The sequence below is a fragment of the Catharus ustulatus genome, chromosome 1 (genome assembly GCF_009819885.2).
Source record: "Catharus ustulatus isolate bCatUst1 chromosome 1, bCatUst1.pri.v2, whole genome shotgun sequence".
In the NCBI taxonomy this organism is placed as follows: Eukaryota; Metazoa; Chordata; class Aves; order Passeriformes; family Turdidae; genus Catharus; species Catharus ustulatus.
Window position 1 is genome coordinate 133,016,013 of NC_046221.1, and position 18,143 is coordinate 133,034,155.

Sequence of the window (18,143 nt, forward strand, 5' to 3'; positions counted from 1 at the left end):
AGCTTGGCACAGGACAAGGGAGTCAGAGAGGGGCAAAGCATTGCTCCACCAACCTGTTCTAATCTGATTTTTCTTTCATGTAAAGCAATGGACAGTAGCAGGGGAACTCTTTACACCAGAAGTAAAGTTAGCATGTGCTATACACCTTTCAGTTAGCAACACAGTAGGAAAAGTGTAGAAACAATATTTTCATGTTTGTTTCCTTCTGATGTGGGTTCAATTTGAGCCCACTAGTTTTGGTTTTGCATCTAAATCACCATGCCTTCTTTGGACAAAGCTGAAAATAGTGAGATATAAACATATGAAGTAAAAGCTATCAATCCTGCTCATTCCAGCCTGCTCATTCCAGCCTTTGCAGCAGAAGTAACATATGCCCTGTAAAAAGTTAATTTTCATAGGCTTTTATTTGCTTCTTCCAAGATTGCTGCTCTGAATTTCATTTGTAGAATTGTATGTTTATTAACAGAGCTGTGTTTCTCATCTATGCCACATATATATTAAAGTTATGTGTTTAGGTTTTTTTTCCCCTTAATTCTATATATTATGGGTAGCAGAAATTATTAACTCTATGGGTTACATTTTTGCCAAAAAAAATCCCAAACTTATTGGACATTAAGGGTTGTTTCTGTGAAACTTGGTGTCTTTCGATAATTGTGTTGGTATGGAAAACCACTGACAGTGAAATGTATCCATAGATCTATTCAATAGCATAGTTTTTAAATTTAGAACTCTTTCAGAACTAAGACAGCAGAACTTTTATTGTAGAAAACCTGAATATGAGGTTGGCCTTATAAAGCTGGACATGCTGATTTTCCAAAAATTGAAACCATACAAGGTGAACAGTTTCTTTTAGATGCAAGTTGATGGAAGGGAAAGATGAAAATCTCAATATAGTAGTCATGGAAAAGAAAATCCCATGGAGAATTTGGTGTATGAACTATTTATAGGAAATATAAATTAAGATATATAGTCATGATTCTTTGAATTTTTGAAAACTTCTGAACTTTCTGAATTTCTATGTTTTATCCCAAACCATAGATCTCTTTTTTTACTATTTCAACCAATTAATAATATTAACTTTTCAGCCTCCCTGAAGGGAGAATATGTCTTTCTTACCTTGACTAAAGCAGTGGTGGGGTCAAAAAAAGGTGTCAGGAATGGATAGTTCTTTAAAATAAAATCTATATGAAGACAGATTGGCAAGATCAGAACTGTAAATTTAGAAGGGTGGATAAAAGAAAAGGCATAGTTGTATGCACACTAGTAATTACTGGGGCAGAGGATTGCTTTGGAACTGAGCTTTCTCTATTATTTCTCACATTACAAGCACAAGAAAAACAGGCACAGTACTTCCAAATTATAAATGGAAGCTTTTTTTTTTTTAAATAAAGCATATTATTCAAATATAGAAAGTGTTAAAATACCAAGCCCAAAAGCTTTGCATAATTTCACAAACAAAAGTAAGAATTGATAGATAACAGTCACTCAGATAACTGTTCTTTTATATATTTTGAGAAAAGTAAGCATAGTTTCACATTTCACTATATTATCTAAACACAAACTATTGGAAGCTAAAAAAAAAATCACCTTTGTACTAATAATCACATTATGAACTTTTGCAAGACAGTTTATAATGCTTCAGAAACATTTTTTTCCAGTAACATCAAAAAGGAGTTTGTGACCAACCTGCAAATAATTCAGTATGATAAATGAGTGCCAATAAACACTAATATTTGTGTTAAAAGTAGAAAAAATGGTTTAGTGTTCATCTTCACACACAATCCTTTAGTTATGCTAACAACAGCTAGAAGGTGCTCATTTGTGGGAATATTTGAGGTAATGGATTTCAGTCCGTGAGTGTGACAGGGTCCCTGTGTCACATTTTGTAGACAGCTATGGAATAGGAGGGTTACACTGTGTGTAGGGTTACAGTACAGACAGAAGTGTGGTTTGATTTAAGCACTCAGTATGTACTTGCCAGAAAATGGGTTAGAAGATTGAAGTTTGACTCTGCTTCCTGTTCAGCATATTGTTAGATGCTGTGGTGAGGGAATTACAGTTTCCTGTGTGTCCCTTTTCAAATGTGTATCTATCTGCCCAGCTGGGTGACAGTACTCACAACTGTGAAAATTATACATGCAGTTATAAATTCCATAATTACTAGCTGCAAATAAAATTGAGAATATTTTATGAGGAAGTTGCTTATCCCTCTGCTTCAGACTCTGAACTGGAAATCTTCATTTTCTGAACTTTCTTCTCCTGATCTATCATATCCAGAACTCATTTCTTTTATGTTCTAAATATATCTGTAGCTTTGATTACCTTTTCTACTGCCTTTATTTCCCTCTACACAGGGGTTAGTTACCTGCTATTGATAACTCTATTTTTAGGATTAGGCAATTCTGTTTGGCGACAAAAGTTCATTTTTGTCATAGAATATCTTTTATTGACTGTAGGGGTAAAAGTATCAATATCTGCCTGCTACAGTGGCTTTGGTTTGAACATTTTTTTTCTTTATTAAGCATGTTTGGGTGTTTTAGTATTTCTACACCAATTCATTCTTCAATAAAGAGAACATATGCAAAGACTCTTGTTATTTCACAAACTGCAGGGTATTTCTTTATGGTGATGGTTGTCTTCAGGAAAGTTCTCTTGTGTACTTTACTTTTACATCTTTACGAACAGCAGATAGAAAACTAGAATTTAAGCCATGCATGTAATAAAGGAGCTGAAATGTCACAACAAAATGTACTGCTGTCTGCGAACAATGAAATGATGTGGACCTGTGGAAAGGAAGTTACGGATTTTCCATACGGCAAATAGCAGAGTCACGTAATACCTCCTTCATTTAAATGACACACAAAAAATCTGAGCTGGTCTGTGCACCGGTGTGTGACTGAAATCTGAATAAGGCACTTAATGTGCATAGGTCCTTGAAATCTAATTTGACTCGATATAAAGTGATTATGGTTTTAAAGGGTAATTTTCTCAAAGATAACATGCAAATTCAGTTGACAGACCTCCCATGACATGAAATCACAGAGGGTTTTATGGAGAGTGCAGCTGACTTACTCTCTTGTAGGTTGTTCGATTACCATGGCCGTGTGCCCCCACCGCCCCGCGCAGTGATTCCTCTCAAACGTCCCCGCGTGGCTGTGACAACAACGCGCAGAGGCAAAGGGGTTTTCTCCATGAAGGGAACATCACGATCCACTTCCAGTGGGGCTTCTTCCTCAGGATCCAAATGTGAGTTGCTCATCTCAGTTGAATATTATTGAAACAATGATCCTAGCAATTTCTGCAAACACAGCTTCCACTATATAGCCCTATTACAGTCATTTCCTAGCCTAAATCTCTAGCTTGAAAAACTGATTTGTCTACCAAATCTTCCAGGCCTTTCCTGCAAGTCAAGGAGCACATTGATGACATTTTTGAAGGAAATTCTTTCAACATTTGACCTGTTCCCTTGGCCTCAGAAAAAGCCTCTTTAAAATCTCCTCTCAACCTGATTGCTCACACACCATGAGATCTCATGAACTGCTGGTAATAAAAGAAAAAAGATAATAAACTTTTTATAGACAGACAGAGGCACACTGATTTCTGTGGAGACTTGAGGGTTGTATGTAAGTTGGTGGAGATGGACTGGGAGGGGAGCAGGGGAGGTTGGATTATGTGAACTTTTTAAAATGGATTTCTTTGAGTGTAGAAAAAAAGCAAAGTGTCTGTTTTAAAGGAAGTTTAAAACAGGTTTGGCAGCTTGGACTTATTTAACCCTTCTTTAGTGAGATGGCCCTAGAAGAGCTGATGAACAATAGGCATTCTCTCCTCCAAGCTCACCAAGCTCCCCACTCCTTAGTATGTCGTGGGAACTTCATCTTCCTCTTCGTGCATCTTTCAGCACCCACACGTCTTCCCCTGCCCTTTTTGTGGAGTGACACTGTCCTTGGAAGCATCACTGGACGAGGAAGAGAAAGATCAGGTAGGGATCAGATATTAGAAAGAATGAAGGAACTTCAATAAATCTTTTGCAGTACTAGAGTGGCCAGCAAAACATCATTCTGTCTTACCATGAAATCAGTGAACCAATCAACAGCACATCTTACTGCCAGAGGAGTTAATTATGGCATCAACAGGACCCACTTTGTTTGAATAACATATTCAACTCTTACATGCTGGTATCAAAGAAAGAAGATGGACCTTGTGAGCCCATTAGGATCCATTCCTGATCCTATTATGTGACCTGATGATATCAGAGATCTTTCAGGAAAACATGTAATAAACATGTAAATGCATATGACTGAAAAAATGGACATGTGGTAGACGCAGCTAAAGAGAATGTTGTACACACAGGAACAAGGAGCTCAAGACATTGCTTGGAAAGGATGATGTTGTTACAGAGAGGGTCTGTTGTGTGTACAGTTAAATCACTTCGAAGTGTCCAGGGGATTAATGGGCTGGATTCCATTACCACTGATAGGAGCTTTGATGCTTAACACATGGGAAGACATCTAAATTTAAGTGTCGTATTATGAAGCTCACTCAGACCATAAGAGGATGTCGGAGTAGCAACACCTTTTTTATTCTCTGGAGTATGAACATGAGTCTAGACATTTTCATACACACCTTGAAGTAATGCTTTCTTTAGTACTTTAAGTATTAATATATGTTTTCTTCTATTATTTTAAAAGAAAGAATGCAGCTCAAGATCTTCACTTTAGGACACTTAGAACTTAAATTACTTTGTTAGTCCTTTTCAGTCCTTGGATATTTGGGTTTTCACACAGTGAATCAAAGCTTTAGTTAGATCTCATTTGTTCATCATTTACTATTATCTTATCTATAGGAATACTTAGTACTATCAGTGCACTCAAATCACTAATTTTCCTAAAGTATGCATTAATAAGAATGGGCTTTTTTATGCACTTTGCCAATGAAAGAGAATTTATTTTCAATATATTTTTCTCATTGTCCAGAACAAAAATAACTATAAAATTCTTCTAGAGAGCTGAGGATCTTAGTGTTTGTATCCCAGCAGATGTCAAGAAAATCTCTCAACCAGAAATCTGAATTTCTATTGTAGTGAATGAGACAGAGAATATTATATTAACATAATGTAATATTTGTTCCTCAGAACTACTGCAAAATTTGCTTGCTTTCTTCTCTCTTTCAGAAAATGTTTTGTAATACTGTATCAGCACTAAAATAATGCATAGCATAGATTATAGGATTCAGCCCTAGTCCAAGCATACACAGGCACTTCTTATAAGATTTCCGAAAGACTGCCTGCAGAATATGGCAAATATTGCAGAAACTGTAAATTATTTAACAGAAGTGCAATCAGGAGTGGCCAGATCCAAAAAGACAGTTATGCCCCAGTGGAGGTATCCTTCAATGTATTCAGGTGTGATCTGAATTCTAAAGGAGTCAGTCTTAGATCTCTAGGTGACAAGATCACCCTTGGGTCCAGCTCTTTAACTGAAGGGAGAGCTGCAAGATGCATCACTGAAAACGTGGGCTGGCATTTTGTCCTTTGTTAGGTTTCTATCCTCAACATTCCTCATTGCAACAACAATTGGAAAAAATGTAGCAATTTTTTATTGTGAGGAAATAAATTGCACACAATATTCTTTCTGCATGCAGCACACCTCTAAAAGGAGTCAGACACACAGCATATGGATTTTCATGCCTAATTTTCCCACAGAATTACTTCTCTTTTTGTGAGTTCCAGTCAACCCATCATAAATGTAGAAATTTGATTTTGTTGACTTGGACAGGAATGTTATCAGCTTATTATAAAACCTTTATCAGTGAAATAGAGGAGCCATTCCCTTAGAACTTCAATTAAGAAAGTAGAGAAGGTTTGTTTTGCAACTTCTTTTGCCATTTTCTTGGAAAAGTTGGTTATATTGAATAGTGGGAGGAAGCTATTTAATATTTTGTAGCCCCTTACTCTACACTGCTAATCTGAATCCCTTGAACTAATTCACTGTCAGTTCTAATGTTAATTTACTGTTAAGTAAACAAAGGATTTCTTCAATAAGAAGAAACATGTCATTCGTGGGAAGGAAGCTATTGTGAGTTTTAATGAAATGTAAAACCATAAAACACCTTAATTGCAAGTTTAGAATCAGCAATGTCAAAATGGTATTGACTATGCTTGGAAGATTTCACCCGCATACAGCAAAACTCTCATCAGATCACTTTCCCTAAGAGACCTTTCCGATGTAAATAGAAATCTCATAGACATAACTGCTCACACTCAGACTGGATCCAGAAATTGAACCCCACATGTCATATTAAAGGTCAGAACAGAGGAGACCCCTAAGTGAAATCACCAGAATCAAAAGCACTCACTTCTGAAAAACAGAAATGCCAAGGCAGAAGTTTATTGTTGTGCAAAGGTGTTACAAAAACATAGAATCAAAAATGCCTTCTTCATTGGTGAGCACATCTGCAAAAATAATACCTACCAGCACAGTAAACTCCTGTTTGACCAAAAAGTGACAAAATATGTTTTAAATTTGCTTCCAAAACTTAAAATACATTAGGAAGATCTGCTTTCTTTCCTAAATCAATAATTTTTTCAGGAACAGTTATCAATATTTTGGGTTTTTTTTTAATTCCAAAGACTAGAGAAACATAAATTAGCATTTTCAAATAACCAGAAGTAACTCACAAAATTAAACATGTTGATGGGTAAATCACACATAGCAGTTCTTCATGTTAATGGTACAAAGCAGTACATTCAAATTGCTATATAGAGCTGGGAATAACTACTTTTTATTATAATGTAGAAATTAAAGCTCTCAGGGTATTCACTTTCATTTTACACATCTGCAGTCAGGAGGAAAATATCAATCAAGTCTTTTGTACTCTGTGTGCTTGAAATTAAGGAGTAGACACTTAATACGTTAAAATAGGTATTGGATTATGTCTTTAAATGAATTAATTTTGAGTCATAGACTTTAGCTTCATCAGCTGATCCATTTTTCAGTGATTTCTAAAGTAAAATATGATACAATATTTTGTATTAAGCATTAAGGGCTTAGATAAAAAAGCATGATGTTTCTTCCCAAAGAAATCTGGATCATGCTTTGTGGATGAATCAGTTTGCAGCAAAATATGTTTCACAAAAAAAGTTGTAGTTCAACAGTAGCACTTTCATTTTTAAAAATGTGATTTTCCTTGATTTTATACCTCTTATTATGTACTGGATGTGGTAGTCTCCTTTGGTGTTAGATGTTTCAATGAAAGATGCATTCTAGGCGGCCACAGAGGGCTGGAAAGGATCACTGAATCAAATTTCTTACTCTTGCAAGTGGTGGCATCATCTAATGCTTTAAGACACATCTTAAAAGTAGTTAGGGTTTGGATTTTTTCTGTTTCTTATAATTTGCAGCTTAGTTTGTTTCTCATCTGTATATATTCTTTTTTTTTGTTCCAACACCGTCATAGCATAAAAGTGTTATTTGTTTTTACCTTTTCTTGTCTTCAGCAAACAAGAAAACCACTTCTGTCACATTAAAGGCTTTCCATTTTTATGGTCATCTTCACAGCTGTTCTCCACATGTACCTGCTAGAATTCAGTAGTTCAACTTGTACAGGTCCTCATACAAAGACAATACACTTCCCCATCTTTAGCAATACCTCATTTGACACACTCTAGCACTGCATTTTCCTTCTCATGGTTGCATATAGTGATAGTCTGTTATCAACTCAAGGATAATTCTGTCACTTGTTCTGCTGATGAGCCTTGGTGCAAAGAGTAGGACTTCTGCTGTTAAGTGTTGGGGTTTTTTTCAGTGAAATCTCATCATTTTTCTAAAGTAATATTCCTTAAAATCACCTGACCTTTTCTTCCATTCCAGTTTACTCTGAATTTCATGTCATCAGCAAATTTTACCTGTTTATTTACATTTTTGCATCAGAGTTGAAGATATTTAGCCATTACTAATTTCATAGTAATTATTCTCCATTTCAATACATGCATTTCTGTTATCTGCTTAACTTTATTTATCTGTTAATTGGGAAAAATTCCCAAAATGGAAGTTGCTTTATTTTCCTACTCTAATGCTCAAAAGCAGATGAACAGATATTTTGGATACATGCAGCTCTGCTGTTATCTTTATCAACAGCTTTATTTCTTGCCTGAGATTAATTTAAAAAAAAAAAAAAAGGTTTAAAGGAGAATTTATATACTCAAAAAAGGAGAATTTATATGGACACTTGGAGCACATAATTTATAATATTTTCATTTTATCTTTGTCATAACATTGCTTTAAAAGCCTGAAGTTCTTCCCAAGTGCTATCTCAAACTCACAGAATGCTTGAGTTTGGAAGGCACCTCTGGAACTCCTCTGGTACAAGTGCCCTGCAAAGCAGATTTCCCAGGACTTTGTCTGACCATGGAAAGAAAAATTAAAATTCTTGTGTTCAGATGAAACTTCACATGCTTTAATTTATGCCAAAGGTCTTTGGTGTGTCAGTTCGGTTTACTGAAAAGAGTCTGGCTTTGTCTTCTTCATTCCCCTTTGTACTGGGGAGCCCAAAGGTGGACACAGTGCTCCAGGTGTGGACTCACAAGTGTTGGGTAGAGTGGTGTGTTGGGTTTGGCTGGGGCAGAGTCAACTTACTTCTCAGGAGCTACTATGGGGCTGTGTTGTGGATTTGTGCTGGAAAGAGTGTTGGCGACACAGGGATGTTTCTGTTACTGCTGAGCTTACACAGAGTCAAGTCCTGCTCTGCTTCACCCCACCCCACCAATGAGCAGGTGCACAAGGAACTGGGAGGGGACACACCTGGGCCAGGTGACCCCAGATGGCCAAAGGAGTGTTCCAGACCACGGCATCATCTTCAACAACAAATTAAGGGGAAAGCTGGCCAGGGCTTGTTCAGGGTACCTGTCAGTTGGTGTTTTCATTTGCACTGGTTTTATTCCTTGGATTTTATTTCTTTCTCTGTTGTTTTCCTTTTCCTTTTCATTATTATTATTATTATTATTATTATTATTATTATTATTATTATTATTATTATATTGTATTTGAATTAATAAACTGTTCTTATGTCAACCTATGAGTTTTCTCCCTTTTACCCTCCTTATTTTCTTCCCCCAATCCTTCTGGGTGTTGGAGGGAAGTGAGAAACTGTGTGGTGCTTAGTTGCTGGATGTAGTTAAACTGTGACAAGGAAAAGATCTGGCTCATGCTCAACTTATTTTTCATCAGGATCCTTCATAATTTGTCTTTGGTAATTGCTGGTTACTACAGACATACCCACTACACTATAATTGAGAGTGGAATTTGTCTAGGAGCATAATTTTGAAGACTTGTATAATCCTCTGCAAGGTAAAACAATAAGCAATTCAAGTAATTACACCATCACAATGTTGGAAACTGTAAGTTTGGAATTTGTTCAGAATTGTTCAGATTCTTTTTTTTTCTTTCTGTCCTTTTTAGTGTTAACTTCAAGCAAATTGCTCTATGATCATGGAATCATAGAATCATTTAGATTGGAAAAGACTTCCACATAATCCAGTTCAGCCTTTAACTGATCACCACCTTGTCAACTAGGCCATAGCACTAAATGTCAGACAGCGGTTTCTTGAACACCTCCAGGGGTGGTGACTCCCTAGGCAGTAATTTCCAATGTTTAACAACCATTTCCATAAAGAAATTACTTCTAACATCCAACCTGAACCGCCCCTGGTACAGCTTGAGGCTATGTCCTCTAGCTCTATCACTGGTTATCTTGGAGAAGTGGACACCTCCCACCTATCTAAAACCTCCTTTCAGTTTGCTGTGGGGAGTGATAAGGTCTCCCCCATCTCATTTTCTCCAGGCTAAACAACCCCACCTCCCTCAAACATTTCTCATATGAATTACCTCCTCGACCTTTCACCAGCCTCATTGCCTTCATTGCCCTTCTCTGGACTCGCTCCAGTACCTCAGTCTTTCTTCAGCTGAGGTGTTTAGAACTGGACCCAGCACTCAAGGTGTCTCACCAGTGCCAAGTACAGAGGGACAATCAGTGCCCTGGTCATGAGGGCCACACTATTGCTGATACAGGCCAGGACGCCGCTGGCCATCTTGGCCACCTGCACACAGAGAGGCTCATGTTCAGTCATCTGTTACCCAGCACCCCCCTGCCCTTGTCCGCTGGGGTTTATTCCTTGAATCCTCCTTGTTTTCTTGTTCCTTCTGGTGCCATTTTCTTCCCAGCCTAGTTTTTCCAGAGACAGCACATGGAAGCCCCTGTGCAGCAGACCTGAGTTGAGCAGCAGCACTATATGCATGTGCCTGTTTCCTTGTCAAACTCAGATGTGCAAATGTACTCTGCTTTGCTTAGTAGACTGGAAACAAATACCATTAGGTCCCTTGCAGTGTCACTTCTGAGTCTGACCTTTTGGGCCTGGCCAGCCTGCAGTTTGCCAGTCAAGGGAGCATCCTTGACACACATTCGGCTGCACGGAATGTGTTGCCAACAGGCTTTGTAGTGGGTTGCTGCCAGCACTTAGCATTCCCCATTGGAGCAGTTCACACCCTTTCACTCTGATTCTGAGCTACCTTGCTATTCCAACATGGAACAGCCACTGCCCCTGGGGAATCAGTAACCTTCTAAATATACAGTTGTCAAAATCTTAACATTTTGTTTCAGATCTGTGGGATTGGAGAGTGACCCGTTAGTTCTCTAAGAACATTTTAAACCCTCACTCTATAAATACATGAAATAATTCCATATAGCATATATGAGTTGAGCACAAAGTTTAGTTTTATGCTTTTTTCTTTAAGTCCTTCTGTTCATCCAATGTGAGATCAGAGATTTCGGCCTATACTGTGAGATAATTCAATTTCTCAATATGAGCACGATTAAACAAGTGCATTACCACATATAGCAACCTACTGCCTTTAGGTGACATGTCATACTATAGTGCACATGGCCCAAACTCTAAGATAAAAATCTTTGGTTTCAACCTTAGTAAATATGCTACAAGTTTAGAATAAGCTAACACATACTCATCAGCTATCACTGAAGTAGGCAATAGCTTGTCTTCATACTTCATTATCAGATTGATTGCCCAATAGAAATTACCTGAGACACCATGATAACAGACATGTCCAAGGATCAGTGAGCAGGACTGATGCAGCAAGATGCAGCCAGAAGACCCTTTCCACAGAAAGGGAACATGTTATTCTTCATAGCAGAGCATCCCTTTTCCCAGGCTTAATAGGACCCTCCTGTTGTATGTATCCATGCTCTTGATGCACACACCAAAGTCAATGTACATCCTCCTACAGCAGTGGTGGAGAAGTAACACAGCTCGGGGCTCTTCCCCTGCCAGTTCCTCATGGTGATGGTCCATTTCTTCCTGTAAGAGTTGTCAGAGTGACAGCTCTGTTGGCTACTCTGGCCCTTTATAATGGCTTTATTCTCCCATGCAAGCACAGGGCACAGGGTTGCCATTTTCTCCTTTTGACCTTTTCCACATGATATCCTAGCACAGATAGGGAAAATGAATTTTGTAGGACCACCTTCTGAGAGCAAAACGCTTTCTGATAATGCCAAAATGATGAGTTAATTTATGAGGGCTGCAGCACTATTTCCTTTGAAGCTAAAATATCTCCGAAGTAGTTACTCCTTCTTAGGTTAGACAATGGGAGTGCAATACTAAACAAAAATGAAGAGTAAAGGAGTGCAATAAAGGTTTGGAAACTTCAGCTAATTGTTTATAGGTGATGCCTCCATGTCCTTGGATGTGATTATAAAATAAATATTTTCATATATCATCCATAGCTGGAAAAAGTACAAGAAATTGCCAACTGAAACTGAACTGAAATCTTCTGAGGCAGCAAAATGTGACACTTCTTGCAATGAGTTTTTTCACTGGAACATAATCTTGCATTCCTGGCTGCCCTAGCACTTATATTACCATTCACTCTTGCTGAGAAATACATACTGTAAGGGATCTTTTTATTATTGTCAGTATTATTACAAAATAGTCCAGCAAAACAACATTGCAAGACTGTGATGTGTCTATCATACTTGAATTATTCTTTCACTGTAGGCTGTTTTTAAGTAAAAATTACTTGGATTTATGAAGATGTTTTTGAGATGTTTTTCCTGAAATGATTATTACCAAGCAACACACCTTACATGGAGTCTTACCATTAAGTCTTAGAATCCTGTTGTTTTCTAGGATTCTGTATTTTTAACTAATAATGTTAATTTTTAAAGCTAAATCTCTGAAAATACTGACAAAAATGAGAGAGTAGAATTTCTACCAAACAAAAAAGAAGGAACATGTTTTGCTTAGGAGAGGGAATGTTACCATAATTATAGTTTATTTCATGTTTTGCATTTTGCTCTCTTTCCACAGTGAAATCAGATGAGTTGCAAACAATCAAGAAAGAATTAACTCAAATCAAAACAAAAATTGACTCCTTGCTAGGGAGACTGGAAAAGATTGAAAAGCAGCAAAAAGCTGAAGCAGGTAGGTAAAAGCCATTTATAATGAAATTAATTTAATTAGAATCTTGTTACCAGTCAAGCAGACAGTCTAAAGAGAACGGAAGCTTTCTGAAATTTTGGTACTTAATGGAGGCCTGAAGCAAGGTAAATTAACTCTCAGGTAGAAATACTGGGAGGATAGATCAATATTCTTCACAGAACATGCATCATCATTTAGGAATTGTTTTTATGGTGCAGTAGGAAAAAATAATTTCTCAAGTTGTTTTGGAAACAAAACATCACTAAAAAACTGATTGAACAGAATTAAGCTAGAAGTTTTTGACCATGGGGATGCTTGTGCTGGGTACATTAAGGATTAATAGATGGTGTATACTAATAATTATTGCCTGAGCAATAAGCTGTAGGTAATAATCACAACTTGAAGCAAGGAAAAATGTTATGTTTGATATAAGGAAAAGAGATGCACCTAAGCAGTATAGTGAGTTGGCCAGAGAGACCGTACTGGCTCCATCCTTGCAAACATTCAAAACTCATTGGGCTCAGAACCCATGGACCTGGGCCAAAATTTGAGTTTCTTCCTGATTTGAAGAGGGATTGGACTTGGAAAGCCCAGAGGTACTTCCCAACCTCATTTATAGAGTGAAGCTCTGGCCTCTTTGTAAAACTGGTTACACCTGCAGTTTAGCTTTTTTCTGGCTTAAAAAGTTTTGGTTTTGGCAAACTTTGAGAATGAAAAAAATCCAATACTTTATATTGGATTGGATTTATAATTTGCTTTATAATTTAATCAAGTCAGTGCAGTGTTCATTTTGTTAGATGAATGATCTCACCTGGCAGCACTTTAAAGCACTTTAACTGAGAGTTATAAGATTGTATTTTCACCATAGCAGATATAAAAACAAACTCAGTTCTTATGCCTATCTATGGCATTTTCTTTGCTATTTCCTTATAGATCACATATATATTTTTACAGGAGCTTTATACCAGTGAGTTGATTTTGTGAGAGTCAGCAGGGAAATGGAAGCCTTATCTCATGAAAAAGTCAATTTTTTTTTCACCTCTCCCTTCTGTGATAAAACCTTTTTATGAATTTTGTGTGAAATGTGATAGAACACACAGAACTGCCTGGGTGACTGGACAGTAGTCAGTTCCATGAAGCCAAAAACCCATCAGAACACCTAAAGAGAATTCAAGACTGTCTAAAACATTGCTGGGAATTAGCAGTTAAGGGTTACAAACCTGACACAGTCAAAGTGTGAATTTAGATATGGATGCCTGCTGTTCCCAAGTAACTTTAAAAAAAAATGAAAAATAACCTACCTTTTCTTTACAATCATTTTCTAAGTTGATAGACAAGGACCAGTCCCCCAGGTGTTACAGTTTATCTCATAAAATTGAGGGCTTTTTTCAAATCTAAGGTAAACCATTAGTAGCAAGTGTGATTATCTTTTTCAGTAGAACTGTGCACAATATGTATTCATTACATTCTATTTTGTACTTTATGCAAGTTGGATAAAAGCTGATATAATTGGTGAAGATGTAATTGCAAGGCACACCATTGAATCACTTGTGAACTGAAATACTCTGACTGTGCATCCCTACCTTGGGGAGCTTTTATAAAAAATCCATTACTATTCAAAACAATCTGCAGATCATTGTGCTTTGATATCCAATTTTCACTTTTGCTAAAGGACTGCAGTGATCTCATTTGAATAGTTTAAAGAGGAAAATGTTGATTTGTATTGAGTCATAGTCTTATGCCTTCTGAACACAAGCAATGAATATCCTCAGATACCAAAAAATTATTTCAAAATATTGATGGTTTAAAACATCAGGTGCAGAACCCATCCCTTGTATTCTTTGCCTCTCATTGGAGGGTGTGAGGAGGAGCACACCTCAAAGATACCTATAACCGTGGTACCCCATTTAAGTTTCCTCAGCTGATGAGGGTTATGCAGCCTGGGTGATTTGTCTGCAAGTTCACAAAGATTCCTGTAAGCTACATCAGTAGCTGAACTGTTTCATTTAGAGTGTCAGATGGGAGATGATGAGATTATTTTGCTCTTTCTCTGTGGTTTGGCAGTGTTATTTTCCTCTGCCAGAAGGTGTGGCCACACTAAGACTGGGATCAGGGAAAGGATCTGTGTCACATTTACGTAGAGTAAAAATCAAGCCATCATCTTGCTCTTTCGGTTTTTTTGACTCCCTCTCCTGAAGAATATTTAATTTTTAATCCTAAAAGTTGTTACATCTGGAGGCATGTAGTGTTACAGGCTGGACAAGCTCAGTGCATACATTGGTTACTTCCCTACAGCTACATGGAAACTCTCCTTACAGTAATAGCTGATGTTCTGGCTTTTTCTATTATCAAACTCTAATCTTTCTAATAGGGGTAATATAGAAAATAGGATTTCCTGTGCATAGGAAAACTGTAGAAATAGCTCTTTTTTTTGCAAAAATCTGAACCAGGAAGCTGAAAAGAAGCTGTTCTGACATTAAAAAAAAAAAATCATTAGAGAATATTCTTCCTGTAATATTAGAGATTAGGCTCTAATTAGGCTGAACGTTAGGTACTTTAGGTTCTCAGAAGAGCCCAAAAGAGATGGGTACTGAGATGGTATTTTAGCCTTCTCTGAAGAACCCCATCTATGTTCTCATTAAGACAATTCAGTAAGTGACCTAATTTTTTAGCAATTGTATCTTAGAAAGTTTCCCATTTAAATGCATTTTCTTTCAATTCAGCAACCTTGTTTTTAAAAGCCTTAACCAAAATTGGTTCAATTGTCATTGCCAGAGCTGTGTGACCTCACAAGTGGCTTAAGACAGGAAATGGTAGAGTCAGAGGCATGCCCAGAGGCATGGGTGACTCGATTCATATTTCCTTGTGCATAAAGCAAGTAACACAATCACTTATAACTAGCATGGCATAGTATGGAGCATATTACAGATAAGGCTCCATGGGCTGAATCTTCTGCTGTAGTGTTGAAGCAGCTGTCTCAGATGACTTTGCATTCTTTACATTTAAGAATCTTTCTGAAGACATAAGGAGACTGAGGGAGGAAAGCTTAATTTTTCTATTTCTTCAGTAAGCAAAGTTGAAAATGAGGGACTAAAGACTGGTGAAGACTAAAGAGATGAATGTAAGTGGCAAAACAAACATGCAAAGTCAAAAAGTAAAACAAATGTCTTGGTTTAAGACTATGGGACAGAAAAATGCAATCCAATTTGAATAGTACATTTAGCTGGTAATAATTTATGGTAAAAAGTAATATGCTCAAAGAGTTTCAAAAATATAGAGCTTCAAGGCAATACTTGATCCACTGGTTGTCCAACAAGATAGGTAATGAACTACTAGTGTTACAGAAACAGCCACTCTGACAAAGGAAGAAATATTTTGTTCTAGAAATTCTGTCATTGATCACCCCCAGACTGATACTGTTTTTCTAGCTGCATGCAACCAATTTTCTGGCCTGATTCATTTTCAGTACTTAAAGTTTCTCATATAAGTTTCTGACATGAACAGGAATAAGACTCCGATTATTTCTTCTACATTCTTCAAACATTCTTCTAGCCAGTCTGTCTCTGTCATTCTTCCATCAATCTTCCTCTGGATTTTTGCTGTTTGGATGAAGTTCCTCAGCGTATCCAAGAGTTTCATAATACCTATTCACAACAATGAGCTACTCTCATGAAGTCACAGAATCACAGATTAACTGGGTTGGAAGAGACCTTCAAGATCACCGAATCCAACCCATGTCTTAACACCTCAACTAAACCATGGCACCAAGTGCCACATCCAGTCTTTTTCTAAACACATGAACCAGAACAGCCAACCAGAACAGATTCTTCAGGCCTCCATGGAAGTGGTCTTTCTTTTCTCTACTTTGCAGAAAATATAGGAAGCCAGTATTTGGTTCATTGAAGGGGGACATTCTCCAGTTACTACAGCACATTACACCAATGAGGACTAATGGATACTTTATTCCATAAAAACATGTTGACCTGTCTAAAAGGATTTGTTGATTACCTTTATTGCTGTTAAGATATATTCACAATAAATTCACACAAATTCTTGCTCATTTATTGGCAATTACAGAGCATAGATATTTATGTACTTCTCACTGGCTGCACATGAATAAATAACTGGTGACTATGGCAATTGTATTCCAAGGCAAAGTCAAGTACAGAAAATCAAAAATCTGGATCAATTGGTAAATCAAGCCTTCATCCACTGCATGGCATAGATGGGGTGGATCACCATATTGATATTGCGATTTATTTATGCACTAATTTTTGAAAGAAAAAATTTCAATCATATTTGCCTGGAAGACATTATCACACAGAATTTTACAAAGCTAGCACATCTGGAGATGGAAGCTTAGGTTTCTTCTGCAGAGCCACCAATAGGAAAGGTTACTGAATCTCTATAGAGTATGTTTTCCTTACAGAAGCCCAAAAGAAACAAATGGAAGATAATGCTGATTTGATTCAAGAGGAGTGCATATCAGAGAATGCAGATAACTCTACGGAAGAGCCAATTGAAGGAGGGCCAGATGCAGATGGGGATGGAGAAGATATGACTGATGGGATAGAGGAGGATTTTGATGAGGATGGCAGCAATGAGCTGGTAAGGAATAATCATGACATGTCTGTCTATACGGTTCCTACAAGTAACCACAGAGAACCAACAGTCTGGATTAACAAAATAAGCTCACAGCAGCACTGTGATGTTCTGAAACTATTGCCTAGACCTATACTCCTCATACACTGTAATATCAATTAAGCATAGGAAACTCTGAGCAGAAACAAGACAAATATTTTTTTTACTACATTTGGTGATGTTAGGAAGGAAATAAAATGTAGTTTAAATTGGTTTACATTTATAATTTTATATATGTAAAAATGTAGTGGGCTGGTTTTTCTTTTCCTTTTTTGACTGCTGCTTTTCAAAATTAAATAAGATTCTAAAATGGTGAACTTTTTCATTATTGAACATGTGCTTTCCACAGTCCTGAGTCTCTATCTTCCATGTTTATACTCTGCAGGCTCTATTGCTGGCACAGAATTTTTTGATGGAAGGATTTCTCCTTAAGAAATGTTTGGGTTTTCAGCCTGAGGTTGCACCTTTCATGAAATACCCATTATGGTGCTAAACTCCTAAATTCTTCTGGAGCAATATTAAAAAATACTTAGACTGTCAGATTTTTACCTTCCTATACATTCCTAATTAGAAAGGAACTGTCACGGTCATTTAGCCTTTATAATACACTCCCTCTCTTCCTGGTTTTCTTATTCTGCTTTGAGCTGAAAGATCTTTTCTTGCTCATTGTCATTGCTTGCATTTGAAAAATATTTAATCATGTGTGTAGAGTAAAAATCTTTTAGTGAAGCAGCAGAAGTCAGTCAGCAAGGGACCCAGCAGAATCAACAGCAAGTCTGGAGTAACAGAGCATGTGAATAACCAGTAGTTTGCTTACTGCAAATGCAGTTTAAATCTACTTGTAATTTTCAGGTTTGTGTCCAGTTAGACAGCCTATCTTGAATTTATATATATATATTGAATTTCTATATCCTGAATAGCATTATTCCCAGAAGAAGCTACTAAAACCTGAATTCCCTCATCTTTTTACATGTAATGTAGAACAGATGACATTATCTGTTGTTCTTAAAGAGACAGG

General features: G+C 37.0%; 1 protein-coding gene across 5 annotated transcripts in view; it reads left to right on the top strand.

The window, feature by feature from the left end:
* The window catches only part of RALYL (RALY RNA binding protein like), a 381,123-nt gene that overhangs the window by 342,339 nt on the left and 20,641 nt on the right, over nt 1-18,143 (top strand). For 3 of the 5 annotated variants that reach the window (XM_033058427.1, XM_033058421.1, XM_033058451.1), the window contains 4 exons: nt 3,083-3,246; nt 3,899-3,979; nt 12,374-12,487; nt 16,914-17,092. In XM_033058427.1, coding sequence (XP_032914318.1) covers nt 3,083-3,246; nt 3,899-3,979; nt 12,374-12,487; nt 16,914-17,092 — 538 coding nt within the window. The remainder of the gene's footprint in view (nt 1-3,082; nt 3,247-3,898; nt 3,980-12,373; nt 12,488-16,913; nt 17,093-18,143) is intronic. The other 2 variants (XM_033058443.1, XM_033058435.1) reach the window with 2 other exon arrangements.